The sequence below is a fragment of the Podarcis vaucheri genome, assembly GCF_965113315.1.
Source record: "Podarcis vaucheri genome assembly, chromosome: 2".
In the NCBI taxonomy this organism is placed as follows: domain Eukaryota; kingdom Metazoa; phylum Chordata; class Lepidosauria; order Squamata; family Lacertidae; genus Podarcis; species Podarcis vaucheri.
Window position 1 is genome coordinate 55,487,109 of NC_138760.1, and position 26,857 is coordinate 55,513,965.

At 45.5% G+C, this 26,857-nt stretch overlaps 1 protein-coding gene across 7 annotated transcripts in view; it reads left to right on the forward strand.

Moving 5' to 3' along the window:
• The window catches only part of SH3TC2 (SH3 domain and tetratricopeptide repeats 2), a 350,436-nt gene that overhangs the window by 299,125 nt on the left and 24,454 nt on the right, over positions 1-26,857 (forward strand). For 2 of the 7 annotated variants that reach the window (XM_082213002.1, XM_082213001.1), the window contains exons 1-6: positions 13,356-13,444; positions 16,138-16,257; positions 21,884-21,988; positions 23,193-23,320; positions 24,968-25,073; positions 26,276-26,419. In XM_082213002.1, coding sequence (XP_082069128.1) covers positions 13,390-13,444; positions 16,138-16,257; positions 21,884-21,988; positions 23,193-23,320; positions 24,968-25,073; positions 26,276-26,419 — 658 coding nt within the window. In that variant the 5' untranslated portion in view covers positions 13,356-13,389. Of the gene's footprint in view, positions 1-6,603; positions 6,666-7,022; positions 7,106-8,287; positions 8,380-9,780; positions 9,922-13,355; positions 13,445-16,137; positions 16,258-21,883; positions 21,989-23,192; positions 23,321-24,967; positions 25,074-25,222; positions 26,420-26,857 lie in introns of those variants that run through there. The other 5 variants (XM_082212999.1, XM_082213004.1, XM_082213003.1 and 2 more) reach the window with 5 other exon arrangements.

The following is a 26,857-nucleotide window of genomic DNA, read 5'->3' on the forward strand; positions in this document are numbered from 1 at the left end:
TAAAGTGAGTCACAGTTGACACATTTTGGATTGAACAGGGGAGGGTTTTCCAGAGGGTTGGTGCCGCTGCAGAAAAGGCCTCCCTCCGTGTGGCCACGAGATGCACTCTGATTATTGTAAAGACTGGCCACATCTGGAGGCCCCAGGTTGTGGAATGCTATCCATACAGAGATATCCATACAGTGTATCTGAAGAAGTGTGCATGCACACGAAAGCTCATACCAAGAACTAACTTAGTTGGTCTTTAAGGTGCTACTGGAAGGAATTTTTTTATTTTAACTATGGCAGACCAACACGGCTACCTATCTGTAACTCATACAGAGAGAGGTTAGGCATAATTCTGTTCACTGGATTTGTAATTTTCCCTTATTCCTGAAGAAGCACTGGCAATGCCTTGATTTTGCAAAGCACAGAATACAAATGCTTTAATAAAAGTTCTAGTTACTGGTAGGTGGCCGTGTTGGTCTGCCATAGTCGAAACAAAATAAACAAATTCCTTCCAGTAGCACCTTAGAGACCAACTAAGTTTGTTATTGGTATGAGCTTTTGTGTATCTGAAGAAGTGTGCATGCACACGAAAGCTCATACCAATAACAAACTTAGTTTGTCTTTAAGGTGCTACTGGAAGGAATTTTTTTATTTTAATAAAAGTTAAAAACTGAAACATTTCAAGTCAGCACAAGATTCTGGTAAAGTCATATTTCATGCAGACTCTCAAAAATTAGGTGCTGGGATTATCTTTCAGTGCTATACTCCCCACAAACACTTAGTTGGGAAAAAAACTGAATGGCAAAGTGAGTCCAAGAGATACATTAGACTGCGGTCAAGGTGCATTTCCCATGTCCAAGTATTAAGGAACAGCTCTTACAGATATTAGATCCCTTTAATGCTGTGCACTGCAGTTGAAGCAGCGGCCTCAAACTGCGCAGCCCCTAGCCCCCTTAGCAACTCCCCGAGGCATCTGGGTTCCCTGAAATTCCCTTTCAGGTCCTTGTGTGGCCCCACATCTCCACAAAGGCCCATGACATCCCGCTCTGCAGGTTGATGCCTGCACTCTACCTGCATCAAAAGGCCATTGATCACCCTGCATTATTGATGGATTTAAGGGTACTTAGCACTGTTGAAGATGCAAGATAGGGATATTTCTAGCAAAGCTTAGCAGCAAAACAAAGTCACAGTCCAAGAGTGAAAAAGCAGCTCCAAGGTGGGGCAGAAGTGACCTCTGCTTGGCCGCTGCTGCTTCAGCGATGGGGAATCAACCAGCAAGGAGCAATTCTCCACCTGCACGGTATCGCTGCCCCTTTAAAACTAGGTGGAAGATTTCTGCAGGCTGCGGGAGTCCCATGTTGAACTGTTCCTGCCACCCAAGGAATCGAGACCAGGAGCAAGAAACAGGCACTGGAAGAACCCGCCCTTCTCCCGGATGGAAGGGAGTTGGCACTTTGGATCCCATTAAAGGCAAGGCTCCCTGGGGTTTTCTTTCCTTCTGTGCTTGCATGCCTCTTGTGGGCTGGCTCCTTTGGAGAGGAAATGCGTGCAGTTTACAGATGTTTTCTTGATTTCCCCCAAAGAAGAGGCCTGTAGTGCTAGGAGTGGCTTCTTTGCATATGAATCCCAAGAACAGGAAGGCACTGGGGTGTTATATGCATCGTGGAGTGAGAACTTCTGTATTTCTAATAATGGGTGGCATCAGGAAGCTCTGGCTAAAAGAGGATGTTACCACATTGGAAGAGAGATGCTAAAGCTACAGGGCAGCTGGGATATTCCTTTTCACCTTGGTCAGAACAATCTGAGTCAAGATCAGGGTACTATTTTAGATTTTAACTGAAGGTGAAAAAGGGGCATTTAGAGAGCATGTGCTGTGGATACTTTAAAAATAAAAAAACACACGTCACAATAATATAGGTGTTCCTGAGGAAAGACATGTGGGTTTGGAGGATTGTTAAGGAGACTGTGATCCTTCTCTCTTAAATTGTTGCTTGGGTTGAAAGAGGTCATGCCGGGTGTAATGAGTGCTGGTTAATGAAATAATGTGTGTGCTCCGAACTCTCAAAGTGCTTTATAATCCTGAGTATTATTGCTAAAGCTGCCATCACATTGGTAGCAATTTTTCCCAAACCCAAATAAACTTTGTACATTGAGATGTTGCGGCCAACATGGCACCAGGGGTAGCGAACATGGTACCTTCCATATCTGTTAAGACTCCAAGCCCCATCAGCCCCAGCTGGTATGGCCAGCCCAATGGTTAGGAAAGAGGGGGGTTATATCATCTTGCATCCTCTGGAGGGCACCCTGTTGGCTACCCCTGGCTTTTTACCCCTGCAGTAGCATCAAGATGCTGCCCTTGCAGGCTTGAATAGCAGCCAAAATGCCTGCAGCAGGGACTTCTTGCATCCTGCCTTCTAAAGGCTGCCAGGAAATCCTGTCCACCCTGAAGCAAGCAAGTAGTCTTCCCATTTCCTCTCTCCCTGCCCCTCCAAAAAAACAAAACCCTGCTCAGTCTTCCAAGCAGCTAAATGTATCATGTTCTTTGATGGATACAGTGGTACCTCGGGTTAAGTACTTAATTCATTCCGGAGGTCCGTTCTTAACCTGAAACTGTTCTTAACCTGAAGCACCACTTTAGCTAATGGGGCCTCCTGCTGCCACTGCACTGCCGGAGCATGATTTCTGTACTCATCCTGAAGCAAAGTTCTTAACCCGAGGTAATATTTCTGGGTTAGCGGAGTCTGTAACCTGAAGTGTATGTAACCTGAAGCATATGTAACCTGAGGTACCACTGTATCATGAACTCAGTGCCATAGCTATGGGGCAGGGTGAGGGGTTTTTTGCCCTGGGTGAAGCCTCCAGAGGGGCAGCATTGAGGCTCCCTGCCTGTATGTGTGTTTACGCAATTGTGGGGGGGGGTGTGCGTGCGCCAAACTGGGTCTTTGACCTGAGTAAAATAAAGGCTTGTTTCACCCCTGGATGAACTCTGTGCTGCATTCTTCAGATTCCCTTTGAATGAATGTCTGCCAAAGGTTGGAATGCCAGGTGAGCCATCAATTGAACAAACAGACCTGTTTCCACCGGCAATGTAATCTACAGTCCACCTTAGGATCTCCATGAAGGACAATGAGCATTTTGCATAACACAAAATATTCCCCAGTAACAATTTATTCCGGAATTAACATGCGTAGAGATTTCTAATGGCAGAATTGTTCTGCATGCTTCCTGTGACGTGCATCCCTTTTGGAGGCATTGGGCATGGTTGCATTTATGATTTCATAGAGAGATGTGTGAATAAACATAATGGGATTAGACAACATCACGGAGGATAAAGCTATCATTGGTTCCTAGTCATGATGGCTTTATGTTATCTTCAGTATTGGAAGTTAACATAAATAACAGCTGCTGGAGAGTAACCATGGAACAGGCCTTTTGCCCTCATGCCCTGCTTGTGTGCTTCCCAGAGGCATTTGGTTGGGGAACAGGGTGCTAGACTAAGCAAGCCGTTAGTGTGGTCCAGCAGGGATCTTCTGATGTTCTTCTATGTTTGACTAGTGAATCAATTGGCCATGTTGTTTATATGTTCTTCTGAGCGACAAGAAATTCCAAAGACAGCGCTTCTGGTTTTGCTTCTCTTCGGATGAGAGAGCACGGAGACTTTTGGTTGCAAAAATACAGGGCAACAATAAACAGAGGCAAACAAGCACTTCTAGAAAGGAGAGAGAACTTGGGCGGCCGCCTCCAAGGTGGCACCGCCAGTTTCAGCTAGTCGCTTCTAGAAACTCTCTGCATTCTCTCCTCCACCTTTGTTTCCTCCAAAACTGCCAGCTACTGTTTCTTTCTCAAACACAATCTGTAGTGGATGGTAAGGTGGGGTGGTCATGGTGCTTACCTGACCTCCCGGCAGTGGAATCACTGTGATTTATCATGAGGGAGAGTGGGAGGGGCAAGGCAGTGGGTAAGGTCAGCATTGTGCAAGTGCACCAGCAGGAACACCCTATTGGCTTGGGTAAAAAGTTCGTTCAAGCATTGCCTAGGGGTCATCATTCACAGAATTGTCATAGATCTGGTCAAGCAGCTTTCGGGCTAGATCAGGGCAGTTGGTCAGGAGCTGGTTGAGTTTCTTGATCAGAGAGTGCCCTGTATTTATCTCCGGTGTGGGTTAAAGAATTGTATTTTTGCAGCACTGACCTCACTGACGCCTTGTCGTCGTCATCCCCCCCCCCCAGTAAACAGCAGTGACTTCACAGAAGGGAGGTCCGATAAGCACTTCTACCCAACCCTGCCATCTGCTATTGCTCACAATGCACCACACACTTCTGTCAAACATGACCCCATGTGAACTATCCTTGCAGGGGACAGTCCACAGCCATTTAGAAATACTAAGATCATGGTACCAAATCCAAGATTCTTATCAGTCATCATTTTAGGGCAAAACTATGGTGGCAGATCCATTCACAGGCAAACTCACAACCCTATGTTTTTATGGATTAAGCTATTATACATATGCACACACACACACACACACACACACACACAGTTTATTTATTTCTCAGATTCCAATTCCTATGCTGCTCACTTTCCCCTAAGCAATGAACAATTAACATTTGACAAAATAAAAATATTAAAAACTGTTCAGCAATCAAAGAACTGAAAAAAACGGGTCCTAATACAGGGAAGGCTTGGTTAGATAGTTTTGTTTTGAGCAAACTTCTTAAAGATAAAACAGAAGAAGCTTGCTTAATACATATTGGGAGGGAGGTCCACAACATTAGGGAGCTCTGTTTTCTGGTGGTTGTACAGTGGGCATCATGTGGCATCAGGAAAGTGCCTTGGCTGACAACCATACTGCTTGGGCAGAAATGAATGGGGCTGTCCCTCCTGCAAACTGGCTCCAAGTTGCTTAGGGGTTTATAAACCAACAACAGCACCTACGCTTGGGCCCAGTAGCACACTGGCTGCCAGTGCAGATCTCTCAGCAATAGTGTTGTCTGCTATTGCCATCTTCTGCTCTAAGTGTAGCTTCCAGACCAATTGACAGGGCAGCTCTCCATAGAGCATATTGCAGTAGTCCAGTACTGAGATTTCCAGTGTCTGGCCCACTGTGGTCTAGGAATGGTCACAGCTGTCATAGGCATAGCTGGGGGGGGCAGCCCCCCATCAATAAAAATCAATAAAATATATAGGAAACTGAGGTTCTTCCCCCACCACAAAAGGCCTGCCTCCCTAACAAAAATCCTGGCTATGCCCATGACAGATGTTGTACATATACATACATGATTTCATTCGCATGCTGTCTTTCCACAGTTCAAACCATGCTCAGAGCAGCTTACAACATGAAAAATACACATAACTACAACCTAAGTAGTCTTAAACCAGCCTAAGATGAAAAAACGAGTCCCTAGCTGCTAAAAACACGTTTCCAGCGACAAAGATGGACCTAGGAGCACCCAGAGACCATATACCTCATCCTTCAGAGAGAGTTTGGCCAAATTCAGAACAGGTAATTGGTCTGCCTCCCGGACATGGGAGCCAAACTGGTCTTGTCAGGTTTCAAACTCCGTTTATTGGCCCTCATCCAGTGCACCGCTGCATGCAGGCACCGGGGCCAGACTCAGCCAGCCGCTCCTGATTCAGACGTTATGGGGAAGTAAACAGCAATTGGAAATCCTTTTAGCTTTCTAACGTGGCAAGAAGGAATAAGAGGGAAACTTACCAGAAATGGCCACTCAGACTTACACCAGCAGTGGCTATCTTAGTGATCTCTAGTTTTGCTGGACTGGACACCACTTCCCGCCCTCCCTGACCACTGCCCCTGCTGGCTGGTGCTGATGGGAGTTGGAGTCCAGCACATATGGCCAGCCACAGTTGAACCTTCCGGCCCTACAGGAATGTAGCTCACACCCTTCTCCCCTGCCTTTGCTTCCTTTCCAGACGGGTGGCAAGGAGCAAGGGCAGCTCTGCAGTTTCAGTTGAAGTTTAACCAGCGGTGAAAAGCCTCTCTTTTCAAGGGCAAAGGAGAAGAAAAAAAGAGAGAGAGAGAGATAGAGAGATAGATAGATAGAGAGAGAGAGAGAGAGAGAGAGAGAGAGAGAGATCCTAGAAATGGGGGAGTTGGGCAGGTGGCTGGACCAGACGAGCTAGTTTGAGCAAATAAGCCGGGCAGCGTCTCAGGCCAGCGGACAGCAACGCGGCTGTAAACAACTTGGCAACCCGTTTCCTCTTCGCAAACTTGCGACGCCCCCCTCCCGCGCTCTCATTGTTTGGTAAGGTAGTGCGCGGGGGAGGCGGCGGATAAACACCCTGTTGATTATTGCCCCGTTCCAGTTTGCGCCGGGCAGCGCCCCCCCTTTTTATTTTTCTCCCGCCCTCTCCGGAGGTGTTTACAGCTGCGCTCCTGGGTAACCCATTGACCTCCCCGTCCGGCTGCGCTGCTGGGAAACCAGCAAGGCTGATAAGGCTCCCTTCTGGAGAAATTCCTGTTCCTTGCGCCAGGGCGGGGCAGAAGCTGGACCCCAGCGCGAACAGTTTCTCTCAAGTTTCCCTTCCCCGCCCGCTCGCGCCCCTCCTCGCCTTTCGCCTCTCTTCCCAGTTGCGCGCCCGAGGTGCTTTGGGAAGGGGAAGGGCCAGCCGGGAACAGGGGGGATCGAAGAGAACGTCTGTAGATGAGCCTCCAGGTCAGTACCATCCATTTGGTCCCTGCTGATTTCTCGTCGTCGTCCCCCCCCCCTTTCCCCGGGTACTCCTCCCGGCCACCGTTTCGCTCCCCTCCCTGGCATGTCTTGCCTGCTGCCTCCCAGTGCAGCCAGCCGCGCAGGCGGAGGCAGCGTGTGCGCCCGTGTGGCACGCTCTGCCCCCTGCGCTCGCCCGGCACCGAGAAAGCGGGCACAAAGAATGGAGGAGCCGCTCTCTTGGTATCCGGACTCCGGAAGGGAAAGTCTTATGCTTGCATCATGGGCTGCTTCTCTCACCCTCTTGCTCCTCTCTCTCTCTCTCTCTCTCTCTCTCTCTCTCTCTCTCTCTCTCTCTCCGCCCCTCCAAGGAAGGGCCGTAGAGCAGTAATAGAGCACCTGCTTTTCTTGCAGGGGGTCCCAGCTTCAGTCCTTGTCATTGCCAGGTACGGTTGAAAAAGTTCCCTGTCTGAAATCCTGGAGAGCTGCTGCCAGTCAGTGCAGGCAGTACTGAGCTAAGTGGACGATGGGTCAGATTCTGCACAAAGCAGATTCTGACATTCCACAGTTCTGGAGCACTGCTTTAGCTGGCCTCCCAAGTCGTGTGGATGTCCTTCACTGTGTGCAGTCTTTGATATACACATTGTGTACTGTGGTGTTTCGCTGCAGGTGGCACAGTCCACATGGGAAGGATCTGCAGGGTCCTGCGCAAAATAAAATAAAATGCACCTTTCATGACTGGATATCATTGCACTACCTGGAAAAACAAGAAATTGGGGATGCAAAGAGTGAATCCTTCCCCTTCCTGCAAGAAATTCAGGGTTGTGAAGATCAGGGCCTCAGGCAGCAGAATGCAAGGGGTATTTGCCATGAGTGCCACAGCCAGAGAAGGAAGGAGAAACGGCTGAGGTGGTAGCAGCTTCTAGGTTCTGGCAAGATCTCATGGGAGCCCTGCAAAATCTCATTAGATCTTGCGGGGCTCTTGCCAGAACCCAGGGGACAGGCTGCCCCTGGCAAAGATATCACCCCCCCCCCAACACACCACTGAGGCAGGTGAAATTGAGAGTGTACATTTTGACCAAGGCTATCCAGTACAGTTGTACCTTGGTTTTCAAACAGCTTAGGTCTCAAATGTTTTGGCTCCTGAAAGCCCCAAACCCAGAACTGACTATTCCGGTTTGCGAACTATTTTTGGATGCCAAATGTCCGATGCGGCTTCCGACTGAGTGCAGGAAGCTCCTGCAGCCAATCAGAAGCCGCACCTTGGTTTTTGAACGTTTTCGGAAGTCAAACAGACTTCTGGAACAGATTCTGTTCAAGAACCAAGGTATGACTGTAAGCTTAAAAGTTAAGCCACTCAGGCTTGATCTAATCCCATGACAGCACTTGTAAGCTTTACGCCACAGTGGCCTTGCTGTGGTAGATGTAGCAAGAGAATCTGGACCAGCATGCAGTTCGGATGCTGAATAATGGTCATATATAGGCAAGCATTTGCAGGGACATCTCTATCTATCTATCTATCTATCTATCCTATCGGATTCAGAATGCTTTAATTTGTGTCAGCCAATGGAATCTTGTTCATGTCTTCTCAGAAGGAATTCATTGGGGTTTACTCCCAGGTAAATGTGCATAGGATTCCAGCCTTTGCATCCCCGCATGCTCCCTGAACTCCCAAGGACATGGGCTCAGGATGGCTTCAGCCCTTTGTACACAAAAACAGGTAAAATGGTGATTTGCATAATAGTCCTATGCATGTTTACTTGTCAATCAGTGGCCTGAATCGGTAGCTATGATTGTAAGTAAGCACCAGGGATAGTTCCCATCCCCCTCTGGACAAATTTCATTGAATAAACAGGGATGAGTATGCATAATTGAAACGTTGAATCATATGAGCTACTGGAGCTATGCAAACTTGTTGAAGGAAGTTGAGATATTGCTAAATGCGTGGTAGGAAAAGAGGATCTGTTTGTCACTAAGAAGGGTTGCCATGTTGCATGGGAGTCATGCCCCTCTCTCATTCCAGGCACTCTGACCCTTGGATTGAGCAGTAAGAGCTCCAGACCCTTAATGAATTGCACCTCTTTACCCTATAACTAAGGGACGCGGGTGGCACTGAGGGTTAAACCACTGAGCCTAGGACTTGCCGATCAGAAAGTCGGCGGTTCAAATCCCCATGACGGGGTGAGCTCCCGTTGCTCGGTCCCTGCTCCTGCCAACCTAGCAGTTCAAAACACACCAGTGCAAGTAGATAAACAGGTACCGCTCCGGTGGGAAGGTAAGTGGCGTTTCCATGCGCTGCTCTGGTTCGCCAGAAGCGGCTTAGTCATGCTGGCCACATGACCCGGAAGCTGTACACCGGCTCCCTTGGCCAATAAAGTGAGATGAGCGCCGCAACCCCAGAGTCGGTCACGACTGGACCTAATGGTCAGGGGTCCCTTTACCCTTTACCTTTTTACCCTATAACTGCTTGCCCAAATCTGGCTTTATTTGCCGAACTTTTGAGTCTGATTGGATGTTACCGTTTCTTTGCAGTTTCTCTTTACCTTTCCTACCTTTTGCAAATAGAGAAGAGGAATATAACAAATAGCCCTTAAGTTTCCAGTGTTCACAACTGCAGCAAAGAACTTTAATATAAAACAGCAAGAAGACCTGGCCAGTTTATTATATGGCCATGGCTTTGCTTCCTATCAGGCTTCTAGCACGGAATCCAATTAACCTAGCATATCCTGCGATCTTTGGATCAAGGGTGTTATAGAAATTTTATATGAATGAATGAATGAGTGAATAAATAAATAAATAAATAAATAAATAAATAAATAAATAAATAAAAATATACAGTGGAAAAGATAATTTTATGTTAAATAAAGGTCCCCGCCCCCTCTGGAGGATGTGTTTGGACAGCTACCTTTTTCCAATACAAATACCTACACATTGGGACCATATTTGTGATGATTGGTGAGGGTAAAGAGGAGGCTGTACCTAACCACCACCCACAATTCTGGGTACTCCATACCCTACCCCACCCCCAATTTTTTGGCTAGCAATACTGTGTTTATCCACACAATTGCATCCAGGATGCTGTGTATTAGATAGGGATGGGTAATCTACCTTGCTTCACTAGGGATGAGCAAAAATCCAGCCTACCTGCAGCTGTGGGGAAGATGTAAAACATATGTGTGTGATGGAGATAGTCTGTGCATATTCATGATCCTAGAAATTGGCAAGCCAAGGCCTAGCAGTGACCCCTCTTCCCCTCATGTTGGTGAGTGATTTTTATTATTATTATTGTGTGAGGAGGCATATGACTGTGGTTTGTTGAATTACCTGCTGCTGGGTGTGATTCTAAAGCCATGAATGCTTTTTGCATAAGGGGGCCAATGATTTCGTTGCAGTGAAAATGTAAACAGGTGTTTTGTTTTCATCCGGTAGTGATGAGTTGAGAAAGGTCATTGTGAACGGATCCAGTATTATAAATGAAGAGGGGTGAGAGGGTCAGTGCAGAGAGTGCAACTTCCCCACTCTTCCCTTTTTTTTACTTTCTGTTTTTCCATTGAGTGTGTTTGATTCTCTTATCTTTAGCCCATGGCTGAATGCCTTGAACTCCACTGACGTGAATGAGGGTTTTGCATGAAATAGGTAGATCTTCTGATAACTGAAAAGCATTCAGTTGTGACAGGAAAGGCGGCAGAACACTATCCCAAGTTCAAGTTGATTTTGAGGATTTTTATCTTCCTGAGATGGGGAACCTCAGGCTTGGCCCTTCAGACATCTCTGTCTGGCCCTCAGAATTCCCCTCAGGCCACATCCTTCCCTGGCCTTGCTTCATGCCTGACTGGAATATGCCCTTGAATTCTGATAATGCCTCTTGCTTGGCTGAGTGGAAGACAGAGGGAGGCGCAAGCAGACCCTCTTTGACCATGCCTTTGGTTGATTGACATTCCCTTTCAGATTCAATGCCCTTTTAAAATGCATTGTGAAAGAGGGGCATGATTGGGTTGTCTTTGTTTTTATTATGTATTTAGTGTTTTTTATATATTGCGAATTTATGTTGTGAACTGCTCTGAGATTTACGGGCATATGGCAGTATACAAATTTAATTATTAATATTAATAATAATAATGCTGTTCCAAGGTACATTTTTTGCTCAGTCTACTTTGGCCTGTGTCCCCACCCACCACTGGTATGTGGCACTTGGATGGCTGCCCGTAAGGGGAGGTGGCCCTTGGGTGTGTGGCATGGAGAGAGTTCTATGGGCCACATAGACAGGCCTGGGGGGCCATATTCCCCCCCTCTAGCCTGAGGTTCCCCATTCCTGCTTTATAAGGATGGGTGGTTGCTTATAAACAGTGGTGCTAAGGGTTATAAAATGTCCAATAAGAAACAATGCATTCCATTGGGGAGGACCTGAGGTAAAGATAAAAGGCAAAGGACCCCTCGGTGGTTAAGTCCAGTCAAAGGCAACTATGGGGTTGTGGCGCTCATCTCACTTTCAGGCCGAGGGAGCCAGCGTTTGTCCGCAAACAGCTTTCCGGGTCATGTGGCCAGCATGACTAAACCGCTGCTGACGCAATGGAACACCGTGACAGAAGCCACTGAGCACACAGAAACGCCGATTACCTTCCTGCCACAGTGGTACCTATTTATCTACTCACACTGGTATGCTTTGGAACTGTTAGGTTGGCAGGAGCTGGGCCAGAGCAACGGGAGCTCATCCTATTGCAGGGATTTGAACTGCCAACCTTCCGATTAGCAAGCCCAAGAGGCTCAGTGGTTTAGACCAGTGTTTCCCAACCTTGGGCCTCCAGCTGTTTTTGGACTACAACTCCCATCATCCCTAGCTAGCAAGACCAGTGGTCAGGGATGATGGGAATTGTAGTTCAGAAACAGCTGGAGGCCCAAGGTTGGGAAACACTGGTTTAGACCACAGCGCCACCCGCTCCCAAGAGGAGGACCTGACCATTCAGGTGCAAGTGTGCAGCTTGTTCTGGATGGGGTTGCAGTCCCCTTGAATCCACAGATCTGCCACATGGGGATGCTGCAGGAGCCACCACTCCCAGCTGTCTAGGCATGGGTAGACAGTGGTGACTTTGACCAATTTCACCTATGATGCCAACTGCATCCATTCTTGGATAAGTCACATCTGGCTCCCATGATTCATGTCCTTGTCTCCACCAAGTTGGACTAGTGTGCCATGCACTTTATGGCTGACCTTGAAGACAGTCAGGTAGCTTTGGTTTTCCCAGAATGAAGCTGCTAGGGTGTTACCTGGAGCCAAGAGAATGGACCTTTTTCACCCATCATCTACCACCTGCATTGAGTTCCAAGTGGGCAGGGACTGAGATTTGTCAACAACTGTCCCATTTCATCTAAGTCTACGTGAGAACTCTCCAAGAGAGGCTCTTGTTGCTGGATATATGGTGGGTGCTCATGAAGGATGGAGTCTTTTTTATTGTAGAAGCCAAGTTCAGGAAGAGCCTCCAAACAGGGACACACTCGTCCCTGCCACTCTTGTTATTCCAGAAAGCTTTTCAGTAAAGGGCCCTTTTGAGACTGGTTTCTATCCACCTCTTTCCATCACTTTGTTTATGCTGCATGAGCTTCATGAGCTGTTTATATTGCTTTTATTATATGCTGCTTTGGGTATATGATACATACAAAAGCGGGCTATAAATGATAGCAATGATGAAAGTTTTACAGTGGTACCTTGGGTTACAAATGCTTTGGGTTACAAACGCTTCAGGTTACAGACTCCGCTAACCCAGAAGTAGTACCTCGTGTTAAGAACTTTACCTCAGGATGGGAACAGAAATTGCACGGCGGCAGCAGGAGGCCCCATTAACTAAAGTGGTACCTCAGGTTAAGAACAGTTTCAGGTTAAGAATGGACCTCCGGAATGAACTAAGTTCTTAACCAGAGGTACCACTGTACTTGGAGCAGAGCCACTGAAATTAATGAACACAGTTAAGTTAGGTCGATTGATTTCAACAGTTCTGGTCTGAGTTCAACATTTTGAATTCTACCCAATCTTTTCAATGTAAAATTCTCATTCTCCTATTGATTGAAATGAGAGGTTTTGTGATACAGTGTCATGGGGAACAATAGCTTGGATTATGTATTTTGGTTGCTAGAGAAGAGAAAATGGAGCGCAGGTTGTAGGAGCACTAATGACAGTGAAAAGGTTTAGGATGATCACTTTCTGTTGCAGCTCTTGGCCTGCTGTTTTCATTTATACAGCAGGAGCAGATCACCTCCTGAAAATTATATCAGTTAAGATTTGCAGAGGATTTGATTTGCATAAGTAGTGCACCTCATTTGCATAAATTATGCCATGCAGATGTGTGGGCTTTTCATGCCTGTCTTTAAGGAGGACCCAAACCAGCCTTTCAAGAGACATCTGGATTTTTCTTCACCACCCACCAAAGCTCAGAATGCCAGGAATGTACTGCCTGGCATTTGAGATACAATCTGAAGCGGCATGGAGGGGCGACAAACTAGTGGAGCAGGGGAGAGTTGAGGCTGGCTCGGTGCTGCCTCTTGGGACAAATGCCCAGCCACACCTCCCACCTTCCAAATGCAGGGCGGCCATCAAAAGATGCATTGTGCATTGAGAGGCTGTTTCTCCAATGATTTAACAAGAGTACTTTTGATGTGGTGGGTTGCATTGGTCTTGTCCCGGGTCTGCTAGGAAGGATAAACTGCTGGCCTTGGGGCTGCATGGGCTGGTGGACACATGGGCTGCTGCTTTGGTGCCCCTTTCCAGAGGAAATTTTCACTGTGGTCCACAGGTGAGTTGCTCACAGCCTCCTTCTGTATTTGCCCTTTAGCCTTCTGTGGTGTAACTCTGCAGGAGCCGTCAATCAGCACAGCAGAATAAGATCAAACAGGGTCTGTCAACCTAGCAGCCTGCTGCTTTGCTCTCGGCACGATCACCAGTGGTTGAGGGGGTAGAAGCACCCTATAAACAGGATGGTGTATCTAGGCTGCAAGCCTAATCAAAATTACCTGGGAGTAAACCCTCAGTGAGTTCAAGAGGATTTACTTTTGAGCAGGCATGGTTAGAATTGTGTTGTTAATTCAGTTTATGTCTGCAGTACTGGAATCTTACAGCTTCCCTCATGGAAAAGATGTTGCATGCTCCAATTCCATCTTTCCTACTTCCAACCATCAACAGATCATAATCTAGTTTGCAGATGCTACTGCATTCTAATATCTATCTATCTATCTATCTATCTATCTATCTATCTATCCATCCATCTATCTATTATCTATCATTTATCACTATCTGATTTAATTCATTTTATGGCCAACAACTCACAAATAGAAGAATCTAGTTTTGTTGTATTGTGAGAAGAACTGGTGGTCGAGGATGATGCATGAGAGATATTTTTGTGTTTTCCTGTCTCTCTCTCTACACCAGGCACACTTCTGTAAACCTCTTAATATGCTCCTCCCTTGCTTTAGCCCGCATTTTGTCCAAATGAAAAAATGCCAACTTCCTGATCTTTTCTCCATGAAGATTATGTTCTTCTGGTTGTTTTCATTAACCATTGGCTGCATCTTTTCTACAGCTCTCCTCAGCAATATCCTTTTTTATGTGGAATGAACAAAACCACACACAGTATTCCATTTGCAGTTACCCTGTAGGTTTATAGAATGACATTATGATATGTGCCGTTTTATTTTCCTCTTCTACATCATTCCCAACACAGATTTTCTTATTTTCATGGCTGTTTTCTAGGCTGTCATGGTTCTCTCTTGATGTGGGGAAACTCATTTCTGTCCTCCACTTGACTAAGGGAGGTTCACGGTGATATACTGAGAAATCCTTGGGCAGTGATTTTTGGCCTTGCTTTAATAAAAGCTGAATATGTGAGGCAGATAATTAACAGTCCTGATTGGAGAACAATAAAGATACTGGCTTGTATCCAACACCGTGTGTGCAGAGTTCCACTTGTGCAACTGGACTGGCCCCTGCTCTCCCTCTGTGTCTTAAAAATCTGCTCTTTGTGGGGGGGGGGTTTCCTCCAATCTCCTGGAGCAGATTTTGAGGGTGCATGCAGGGCTGAAAGGGAGAGGATGGTAAAATTCTGCTGCTTAAGCTGAAATCTGCTGCATGGGTGGAACAGCACTGGATATGCCCCACCATATTTTTTTATCCCTATATAATGTTTTCTGTTTTGGATGGAGCATGGTGTGTGAGCTAATTATTTTAATTTGTGATTTTGAATGGAATTCAGTTGCAGGTACAATTCAGTGTGCCGCCTTCTGTCTTCTGTTTCCCCTTAAGCAACAGGGAAAGGTTTAGATTAGATTATGGTTCAAATTAAGACTGGTTCACATGTTCACATCCATCACTCAGTGACTACAGTACTTGGAGCCACTTCTGACCATGCCATTATTATTATTATTATTATTATTATTATTATTATTATTATTATTATTATTATTATTATTATTATTATTATTATTATTTATTATTATTATTTCATTTATACCCCACCTATGGCCTTGATGGAACTCAAGACAGCTGAGATATAAAAATGAGAACTGCTTAAAACATAGGGGGAAAGCCATTAAAAACAATTAGAAGTAAAACTATCTATTATCTCAATTGAAACCATACAAATAAGTACAACAGAAGCAAGCAAGCTCATGAGCTTTGGCTTTTTCTGATGCCACTCAATTGAGCAGCAGATGCCTGGGGTCATGTGGCAGGTATCTATGGCACAAGTGCATAGAACCAACCCCTAGCCTTGGATGTAAGGAAGAAGGCAGGCAGCAGCTGACTGAAGGCGGACTGAGGCTGGTGGGGCACAGTGACCCATTTGCCGTAATGAACCAGCGCCCACTGGATGGAACTTCTGTGTCACCTCAAAAATGTACTTTTTACGGTAGAGTCCACTCATACAACCAGCTGCAAATCATCAAGCACAAGGGTTATCAAGTGTAAAGTACCAGAGTGGCGCAGGATTGTGTGAACCTGCCCTAAGGCTGATGATGTCAGTCTGAAGCAGTAGAATCTACTCCCTCCATCTTTCCTCCACAGTCACTGCCAGTTTTAATTGGTAGGATACTCAAGCAATGAACAGAGACCACAATGCTCTGGGATTCTCACAAGAAGCTGTCACAAAATCTTGTTTTGATTGCAGTGTGACTGACTCCTGATAGTTGATACCAACTGTGAAAGTAGTTTCGGTTCATCTGTCTAAGCAGAAATAGTTCCTCCTTTAAAAGACTGTTGGGACTAAAATAAAGAGCTAAGAAATTGTGGTTAAGAGAAATGGCTTCAGCCAGCCCTGTTGCAAATGTTGCATGAGAAAGGGAGAGGAAAGGTCCTATCCATTGTGACGGCAAGGGGTTAATTTATTTGCTGTCGTCATCTCTGGTGCATGGGAGTAAGACTCTTGGGGAGCTCTGCAATCAGCAATATCTTTTTATCCTGCATCTCATCTCATCTCTGGCTGCATGTGTTCCCCAGGTGAAGAGGCATCCTCTTGTTCATCCGATCAACCTGTGTGCCTGGCCAGTTGGTCCAGTCTGCAACAGTACACAGCTGAACCCCCAGAAAGATGGTTCAAAGAGGGGAAGATGGCATCAGGTACTGTTGAAACAACAACGACACTTCCTTCTTCCTTCCAGAAGTGTGTGTGTGTGTGTGTATTGCAGTGAAGCCTGGACTGCCCCAGCAGTATTTTCCTGTAAAATGAGTCTGAAGGACTAGCTCAGAGGTGGCCTGGTTATGTTTTGAGAATGGCTAAGGCACATGGGGACATATATACTAGCACTAGATGTGTTCTGTTTCATGGCTATGGCTATGTATGTAACTCTGGCCTGTGTTTATTGATGCCTGTTGTGTGCTAGAATGATGAGAAATGCTATGGCCCTGTGTTAAATTGCATTTTATAGCCATTTCATAGTTTACATGGAAAATTTGTTTCACTCTGTCTATACCAGCTTTACCCTAGCATTTTCCAGAGTAAGCACATCAAGTGTGAAAGGCAGACCCACATCCTTAAATATCTGTGGGTGTGTTCTGGGAGTCCTGATTTGCCACAGCTTTCCAGTATGTATTCTCCTGCCGACAGCAGCAAAGCTGGTTTGTTGTGGGAAATGCTGGTGTTATGTTGGTGAAACCCTGACTGATGTGGTTTACACTCCTCACATGAACTCTGTTGTAGATATAGAGCAGTATTCCATCCATTCTGCCTTTTTAAGCGAAGGGACCTAATTCACACATCCTGTATAAGGCCCTTCGGCACTTCCCATTTACAGTTTCATAGGAGCCAATCCAGTTCTTTCAGAAAATCTGGGTTTTGCATTAGAAGAAAAAGCTTTAATTATGCTGTTCCAAAATACTAGCTGAATAAGGACACTGCCATGCGGCAGCATAACAAAAAATCCTAAAACCCCCCAGCAACTATGCCACTATAAACGATAAATGCAGAAAGGCCCTAATACTTATCCTTTGGATTTTGTACTTCTTAGAACTTTGCAATATAAGTAAAGGTAAAGGGACCCCTGACCATTAGGTCCAGTTGTGGCCGACTCTGGGGTTGCGGCACTCATCTTGCTTTATTGGCCGAGGGAGCAGGCGTGCAGCTTCCGGGTCATGTGGCCAGCATGACTAAGTCGCTTCTGGTGAACCAGAGCAGCACACGGAAACGCCGTTTACCTTCCCACCAGAGCGGTGCCTATTTATCTACTTGCACTTTGACATGCTTTCAAACTGCTAGATTGGCAGGAGCTGCGACTGAGCAACGGGAGCTCATCCCGTCACGGGGATTTGAACTGCCGACCTTCTGATCAGCAAGTCCTAGGCTCTGTGGTTTAACCCACAGCACCACCCACGTCCCTTGCAATATAAACATTGACTCAAAAAAGTACCAAAATGCGTAAACAAACGAACACCATATTTTAAGGTAAAATGCATTTACCTTAAAATACTGAGATAACATATTGTTTAAATAGTGTTTTCATATAAAACATGTACAGTGCTACCTCGTGTTATGTACCGTCCCCCTTATGAATGCTGCGGGTTACGCGCTCCGCTAACCCAGAAATTGATGCCCCTTGTTGTGACCTTTGCCCTGGGATGCGAGCGGAAATAGCGCTCTGGCAGTGCAGCAGCAGCGGGAGGCACCATTAGAGAAAGCATGCCTCATGTTATGAACAGACCTCCGGAACGGATTACGTATGTAACACGAGGTACCACTGTATTTAAATATGAATTATTATTATTATTATTATTATTATTAAATCACAGATTATCGTGGAAAGGGGGCAGAATCAACTTATGATTGAGCAAATGTGCATACTGACATGGAATGTCCTAGGCAGTTCAGTGTGGCTTGTCATTTTATCTTTGATCCATCCAGGCCTTTTTCTAGACGGTGGCATGGGGATGGCAGGTTAAGTAACTGAACTGGCACTGGTAGGATGTAGCTTGCTAGCTATAATAATTTACCGGTTTCATGCTCTGCCATTGGGCCATTTCAGTTGCTTGGGCAAATCTCCCATGCTGTTTTTACCCAGCTGTCAAAAGCAGACATGATGGTTCTGCTCTGAAACTCTCCAAAGCAAAGCAAAAAGCCTGCTAAATGAGCATCTACAGAGCTATATTTCCCCTGTTTGTAGCTGTAATATGGTTTACAGTTCCACATAAAATCAATTCACAGTTTGTTTTAGAGACTAGCAAAGCTGACAATGGAGTGGGACTGTTTAGTGAGCCTACTTATAAAAACATGCCATTGTTTGCAGCCCATATTTCCTGGCACACAGATCAAGTCCTGTCTAACCACTGACAAGACCCAGGTTTTAAACTCCTATTAGGCTTGCACAGCTTGGGAAGAGCTTGCTGGCTTTGGTTTTTTTTTTAAAAAACAACAGCACATGAGCCTCCAGCATCATTAACTTAATTGCTGCCTAAATTTCCTGATTCTAAGAGTTTTATGACTATGTGTAATGATGTGTGGAGTTGAATGAGCCTGGCTAGATTTTTCAGATTGCAGCAGTTATGGGAAATCTCCATTTCCCCCAGAAAATTGATGAGCAAACACTTATGAAAATCCACTCTCTTCCTCCAAGGAGTAACTAGGCGGCCCTTTCCCCCACAGGGTTGGTTTCCACAAAATCCCAGTTGCTGCTCAAAGCAAGAACAGGAATCCATAGAGGCTCAGGGAGGCTACTGAGATAGTGATCTGCTGTTATAGAAACATTTCTGTGGTGCTTATAGTTATAAGCAAATGGTCTCAAAACATATTCAATGGACTTTGTGGAACAGGCAGCACATACATACATACATACATACATACATACATACATGTTAAAAATAATAATTTATGGTTGCAGTCCTATACTGTACTCAATGGAAGGACATCCCAGGGATAATAGGACAGAGTGGAACTCCTCAGGCAGAGAAGGAAATCGGCCCTTGGAAGCCTCGCAGTTGCAGATAGAGAAACCATCAGTGCTCCATTAGTGGTAACGAAAAAAAGTCCACTCATTCTCCAACACACAGGCAGGGAGGAACTCTGGAGGCAGCTTTCAAAGGCATTGTGGGTTACATGTGTGGCCTCTTAACAAGTTTTTAACTTTCCTTTTAACAGGTCCAAGTTCTTTCTTAATTGCAATAATTCATAGCCCTCCACCCACTCCATCTCCAGAACATTCAGGGTGGCCATTCTTTGTGTGTGTGTGTGTGTATGTGTGTGTGTGTGTTTTAAAGCCAGTTAAAATAACACATTGTTTATCCCCCAGAGCATTACAACAGCCCAGTCTAAGGGTGCAGCATGCTAGCCCCTGCTAAGCAATCACCAATATGTTCTGTTTTTTAAAATATTCTGTGGGAATTGTTTCTTCCCCACTCAGACCAGATAGCCTGGCCCATCAATAGTAGTACTTCCTTTCTTACATCTAACTAGATGTACCAGATCTATGACTTTCAAATTCATGAGCAGAAAAGAAATGTAAGTCAGAGCTGGAGCCTCTGAGTCCAGTAGGGTAGAGGTGAGGAGACTGTGCCACTGTTACCTCTGTGAAAAGCACTTTAGGGGGAGGTCAGGACCACAAGGGTACACTGGCAGGACTATTGCCACCAATCTTGCAGTCCCAGCCTTGACACCACCCTGTTCAGGTAAGTGGCCATAGCGATGCTGTTTTGAGGGTGGCTCTTCCGTATCACATGGGCTGCTCCTGTTTGAGTCAGTGCCAGGAACAAAAGGAAATGATGGTGGTCCTTTGGTGAGAGATTTCCCATTTGGAGAAGTCACTAGCAGAGGACAGGAAATGTTTGGGTTGTGTGAAATTTAAGTCCACCCTTCAGCTGGAAAGGTCTTAAGTAGCAAGGTTTGGGAAGACTTCTGTTTGGGATTGCAGAAAAACTGCTGCCACTCATATTGAAGTCCCTGGGGTCGAGGGGTATTATATATTGCTATATCCCCTTTCATGATGCCTGTAGTTTACCAGCTGTGGTCACATGAGCCCAACGGTGCACTTGAGGACTTCCCTTCATGCCCAACAAGACGCCCCTCTTGTCATGAGGTGGTGACAGTGGTTACTTGAAAAGTACCCAGCACTGAAGGAGGAAGTTGGGAGAGTAAAAAGGAAGGCATCACTTTTCATGACTCAAATCAGCTCCTGATCAGAAAGCAGAGGAACTGAGAGGGTAGGAGGGAAGGGAGAGAGATCTGGGAGGTGGAGGAAGAAAATGGAATGGCTACATAGGAGAAAGGGGTCAGGTGGGGGGGGAGAGGTTATACAATTTCCTATTGAAATTGCACATTTTTTTCACAGTCTTCTCCATCCTCATCAAATCACAGATCACATCTGCTTCCATTGACTGAAGTGTAAGAATCTGGTGCTGTCTTGTTCTGCCGTGGTACAAAATCATGGATCTGAGGCACAAGTATCCCTTCAAAACCACCGTTGACTAATAATTTACTTCTGGGCACACAGATGTTTTCTGCAGTTTGTTGGTGGTTTTGTTGTCATTCTATGCTAAAGTCATGAAACTCAGTAGGAATCCTTGCCTTGGGTCAATGGCAAGCAACAGATGTATGATTTATTTATTTTTATCGTGTACAGTGATATGGAGTACTTTAATTTGATGTGTCTTTTTAGTGATCTCATGTAATATAACGCGGATTCAGTGTGATATACCGTATTTTTCGCCCTATAAGACACACTTTTTCCCCTCCAAAAATGAAGGGGAAATGTGGGTGCGTCTTATGGGGCGAATGCAGGCTTTCGCTGAAGCCTGGAGAGCGAGAGCGGTAGGTGCGCACCGACCCCTCTCGCTCTCCAGGCTTCGCGGACCTCTCCCCAAGCAGCGGGAACGTTCCCGCTGCTTGGGGAGAGTTGCCGGCATCCCGAAGCCTGCGTGCGCTGACCTCAGCGCGTCCAGGTTTCGCGGATCTCTCCCCAAGCAGCGGGAACGTTCCCGCTGCTTGGGGAGAGTTGCCGGTATCCAGAAGCCTGCGCGCGCTGACCTCAGCGCGTCCAGGCTTCGCGGATCTCTCCACAAGCAGCGGGAATGTTCCTGCTGCTTGGGGAGAGTTGCCGGCATCCCGAAGCCTGCGCGCGCTGACCTCAGCGCGTCCAGGCTTCGCGGATCTCTCCCCAAGCAGCGGGAACGTTCCCGCTGCTTCGGGAGAGTTGCCGGCATCCCGAAGCCTGCGCGCGCTGATCTCAGCGCGTCCAGGCTTCGCGGATCTCTCCTCAAGCAGTGGGAACCACCGCTGGGCTCCCACGGCTTGCAGAGAGCTGCCTGTTTGGGGGCTGGGGTCGGGGGAAGCTCGGGCTGCCCCAGCCCCGCGCCTGGGGGGGAAAAATAATTTTTCCCCTTTATTTCCCCCCAAAAAAACTAGGTGCGTCTTATGGGACGGTGCGTCCTATAGGGCGAAAAATACTGTATTTTGATTCTACTGGATCTGACTTTTATCCTGCTCTCCTGGAAAAATAAAGTGTGGGTGTGGGTGTGGGTGTGTACACTTGAGCTTGTTTCCTGTCTGTCTGTCTGTCTGTCTGTCTGTCCTTCTGTCATGGTGGGTGGTGACGTGACCCCGGGGAGAGAAGCAGCCACAGGGGAAGGTACCCACAACACTCTTTCAACATTCCAAATATGCCCACAAGCCCAGAAAGGTTGGTGGCCTCCTGTATTATGCCCTTGCTTTCCCTCTTCTAAAAAAGTTGACAGTGGTCCTTCTGCCTACATGGTGACTTGTCAGGTAACCCCAGGGAACTGGATCCAGGAAGTCAGTCTGCACAAATAGGAGAGGGCACTCTGGAAACTGAGTCCGTTTCACTGGCTGTAGGGGAAGGGTTCCCAAATGGTAAGTGTTTGTCTAATTGCTGCCTTTTGTTTTTAACATCTGTAACTAACGAGCCAGCCCTTGAGATCATTTCTCTGGAGGAGATAATGACGTAGTTTGCATTGCATGACTTATTAGCAATGCAGAAGATTAAGAAGGAAAGGGAACAGAGTTTATAGCAGGCCAGTGTCTGTAATTCCAGGTGTCAATGCAGAAGACAGTATGAATGGGAAAGTGATGGGCCATTGTCTGACCTGTACCACCCAACATCTTTCCAGTGGCTAATAGCATCCATAGATGGTGCATAATTCCAATTAGGTTTGAAGGGACACATTTCACTTAATTATAACAAAAACAACACTCTCAGAAATATCCTCAGATAACCACCAATTCCCATGTGATAACTTATTATGAATTGGGTGTAAATTATTTTTTTGCAACAACATCTAAATGAATCTTCATTGAAAATGCTGCATGAATCCTGATGTGGGCTATTTATGAATGGGGAAGGTGAGCCAGAAGCTGCCAGGCACTCTCTTGGAATTCAGGACTTCATTGAGGGTAAAACCGCTTACTTCAGTAGCTGGCACTTTAACTGGTGGCGGTTTTTGTAGTAAGATGGAGTAACAAAGAAGTCTGGCTGGTCTCAACAAGAGGGATAGTGATTCTCTTACATTCTGCTTTGGGGAACATAGCCAAGGTGACCCTTTGCCATTCAGAGTATGCTAGACTGGACCTGGCAAACATGTTGTTGCTGTGAGTTGACTTGCCTGTCCTAGAACCCAGGAAGCATTTCAAGAAACAGCATCTTCCACAAGTGAATTAAACTGAATGCTTTAGTTCCAGTGAGTTCCAGTGAAAGATCAGGAGGAGCAGTGCAATGTAAGCCCTGCCAGAGCACCTCTCCTGACCTATCCTGAAGCCACACTAGCTGTTCCAGTGCTGAGAATCTCCTGTTTCTTCCCTGAAGACACCTGCTATTTGAGATGGGGAGCTTGTCTCCAAAAGCTGTAAACCCACCAGTCTAATCTGTGGAATCTAATAAGGTGTGATGGGGATTTTGATTACATATCTATAGATGAATGATAGAAACATTCAATCCCCCTTGATGCTCACTAATGCTCACAGTTAGGCGAAAGTAGAGCTGATCCATGCAGAATGGACAAAGCTATTTAGTATTTTATCTTCTTTAATTGCCTATCTCTCTTTCTCTCTCTTTTTAAAGAGATTGCCCTCTCATTTTCTGTCAAGAGTCGCTCGGGACAGGGCCCCAATCCCCAGCTGCAGGAGACAGCCAGAAAGAAGCTGTGGGCCTTAGAAAATGACGACAAAGATGTCTGTGCTCTTTTCAAGGTAAAGTTGTTGCTGTTACTTCTTAAGCACCTCATGGGTAGCAAAGTAGGAATCTGTCCTATGCCAAGTCAGGCCATTGTGCCATCTTGCTCAGTATTGTCTACTCTCTGTCAGCAGCTCTCCCATGATCTCACACCGAAGGGTCCTTCCCATGTCTGGTGTTTGAGATCTTTTAAATTGAAAATGCCAAGGATTTTCACCTAGAATCTTCTGTGTGCAAAACATCTGCTCTAGTACGGAGCTATGCTTTTGTTTATGCCTGCATAAAGCAGTCAGAGGTGAATTGCCAGCTTTTATTATTCCTGCCACGCCTGTCACTGTAACTAGGTGACAATGTGATGGCATTGAGTGTTGGCATCACGGCTGTCAACAAAGATCTTGGATCTGGAGTTGCAAAAAGAACAATCAGTTCCCCGCCTCGACAACATATAGCTCAACATGGTTAGAATGATCCTATAAAAGGAAAAGGTTTGGAGCCCACAGATTCCCTTTATCCCTTCGATCACACTCATAATCATATTCATAATTATTTTCGTATTCACATCTGTGTAACTATCCCTGCTCCAAAGTGACTGGACACTTCAAGTTTTTATAACTAAAAAACTTGCCACTCAAATAATGTTGACAAATGTACCCAAGAAATTATGTATGTTTTTTATCATTCATTCATGGATTTTTTAATGCTTATTTCTTTTCTTTTTTATTCCTCCTTTTTTGGTTTCTTATTGTTGTTGTTCTTGTTGATAACTATAATAATACAATATCTCAATCAGAAATGTTTCGTTTTGCTGTTTATTTTCCAAATTGAGATTATATAAATGCCACACATTGTCAAATTATTAAAATTGAATGAAAAGTTATTTAAAACTCAGAAAGCTTTTTTTAATTTAAAAAATCCCCACCATTATTTAAATTCCCCACCATTTTTCAATTCCCCTGCATATTATTTATAATACCATATTTATTCAAAAGAGCTCAGGGCAGTAAACACCCAATCTCTGCTTTAAAACCTTCAAGGAAGGAGAGTTCTTACTGTCACAAAGTTATTTGTGACATTTAGTTGGAATCTCCTTTCTTGTAACTTGAAGCCATTGGTTTGAGTCCTGTCCTCCAGAGCAGGGGAAAACAAGCTTGCTCTATCTTACATGTGACAGCCCTTGATATATTTGAAGTTGGTGAACATATCTCCTCTCAGTCACCTCTTCTCCAGGCTAAACATGCCCAACTCCCTGAACCGTTCCTCATAGGCTTGGTTTCCAGACCCTTGATCATCTTGGTTGCCCGCCTCTGTACATGTTCCAGCTTTTCAAGATCCTTCTTAAATTGTGGTGCCCAGAACTGGACACAGTATTCCAGGTGACACTATACTTCTGCTGATGCAGCCTAGAATAGCATCAACTTTTTTTTACTGCTGCATCACATTGTTGACTCATGTCAGTAGCTAATCTCCCTTTATGTAGGGCAGGGTTGTATTGTCTTTCTGTAGTCATGACCCTTAGTCTACAATCCAAATTTCAAATGCCATTGTTGGAAGAAGAAGAAGAAGAAGAAGAAGAAGAAGAAGAAGAAGAAGAAGAAACACAGAATATAGCACATGTTCATTCACAACATAATTCCCATGGTCTTTCCTGCTTTCCTTTTTTGCAGGAGCTGTCAGCCCGGCTGGTTTGTATCCAGGCACAGGACAGTCGCTTTCTACTCTCCTTCAGGACCATAGAAGAAATCTGGAAGTTTTCAACATACTTAGCGCTCGGTAGATCACATGGAACTGAGGGGAGACTGGCTTTCCACCAGGAGAGCTGGAGGGTGGGATGTGGGGATCATTATATAAGTTGCTGTGGGCAGGACTAGTCTCTTAAGATATGAGAGAAAGAGAGCTTCTGCCTCCATGTCTCTTTTCAGTATTTACAGTGGTGCCCCGCAAGACGAATGCCTCGCAAGACGAAAAACTCGCTAGACGAAAGAGTTTTCCGTTTTTTGAGTCGTTCCGCAAGACGAATTTCCCTATGGGCTTGCTTCGCAAGACGAAACGTCTTGTGAGTTCTTGCGAGTTTGTTTCCTTTTTCTTTAAGCCGCTAAGCCGCTAATAGCCGTGCTTCGCAAGACGAAAAAACCACAAGACGAAGAGACTCGCGGAACGGATTAATTTCGTCTTGCGAGGCACCACTGTATATTGAAAAAGGTCCAGTTTCACACACTGCTCCCCCTCTCCAACAAGGCAAGGCTGGGGTGGAATGAAATCCATTCTGATGATACCATGGCTCATGGTGCCAAATGAGACACTACAAGGAAGAGAGAAAGAAACAAGGCTGAAGTGGTTTCATCTCCATATATAAGAGGCAGTTTCAACCCTAGAAAGCTTGTAAAAGATCCATGCATAGCGAAGAGCTGGAAAGGAGGATCAGACAAGGGCACATGGGTCAAAATTATGATGCTGTAAGCATAGGAAACTAAAATTAATTTGTTGATTAGTTAATTGATTGGTTATCAAACAAGAGAGAAGGGGGTGGCAGTGAGAAAAGTATGCACACACTTCATTTGCCCGTGGCCCCAGACACTACTGGGTTTGGCCCTCCCCACCCCAGCAGGCAGCCTTTGACAAATGATCCCTATTGGAGTGTGGCCCTTGACAGAAAAACATTCCCTTCTCCTACGTTATAGGATTTTTTAAAAGAAAAAGCTTATTGTGCTTTAAAGTTTTTGTTTTGTGGTTTTATTGTTATTATTGGCTTATTTGATTTTTAACTACTTCTGAAACTTCCTGCTGAGAGACGGATTATGTAAGTTTGAGAAATAAATAGAACGTTTTCAGTTTGGCCCTGAGGCTGTGTGGCGTGGGCCTGAAGAATGACCGACATTCTGTGTTAAATGTTTTACCTGAGAAAACCACTGCTGCATGTTTGCTCTTAGAAGCCACATGATACGTTTGCATTCTTCCTTTTTATTGTGGATCAGGCTATGTGGGCTGCTGTTTGGAGCATCTTCTCTTCACCCCTGAGTACTGGCTGAACTGTGCTCTGGTGGAGGACACCGAGATAACTGTTGCTCTAGATGAGGATCACATGGCCACCATGTACTTAGGTCTTCTGCTTCAGGAAGGTGAGAAATATGAAGCCAGTCTTACAGCTCCTCTCCAAATATCCCTTTAGGAGTATGTTTTGGATCCGTAATACTGCATGTCCATAAGGTGGACCCTTAAGTGGGTTGCTCTGGACTCCTATTGGCAGGAGAGAGAAGGCCAGAGTGGGACCATTCAGGTGTGCAGTAGGTAGATTTTGAAAAGGGGTCCTACCTGCCTCAAACCCCAAAATCTGGTTCTGGTGAGGGGAAGAGTCCCCAGCAAAAGTGTACAATAGACAGGCACTATTTACTTAGATCCTATAATGTAAAGTTCTCTGGGTGGCTGACAGTAAATAATATATGAGATAATATATAAAACCATAACATTACAGAAAAAGTAAAATTTGAAAAGCTACCAAAAAATTGCCTACTCCCCATTTAAAACACAGATATAGAAACTGAGAAAGACCCAGATTA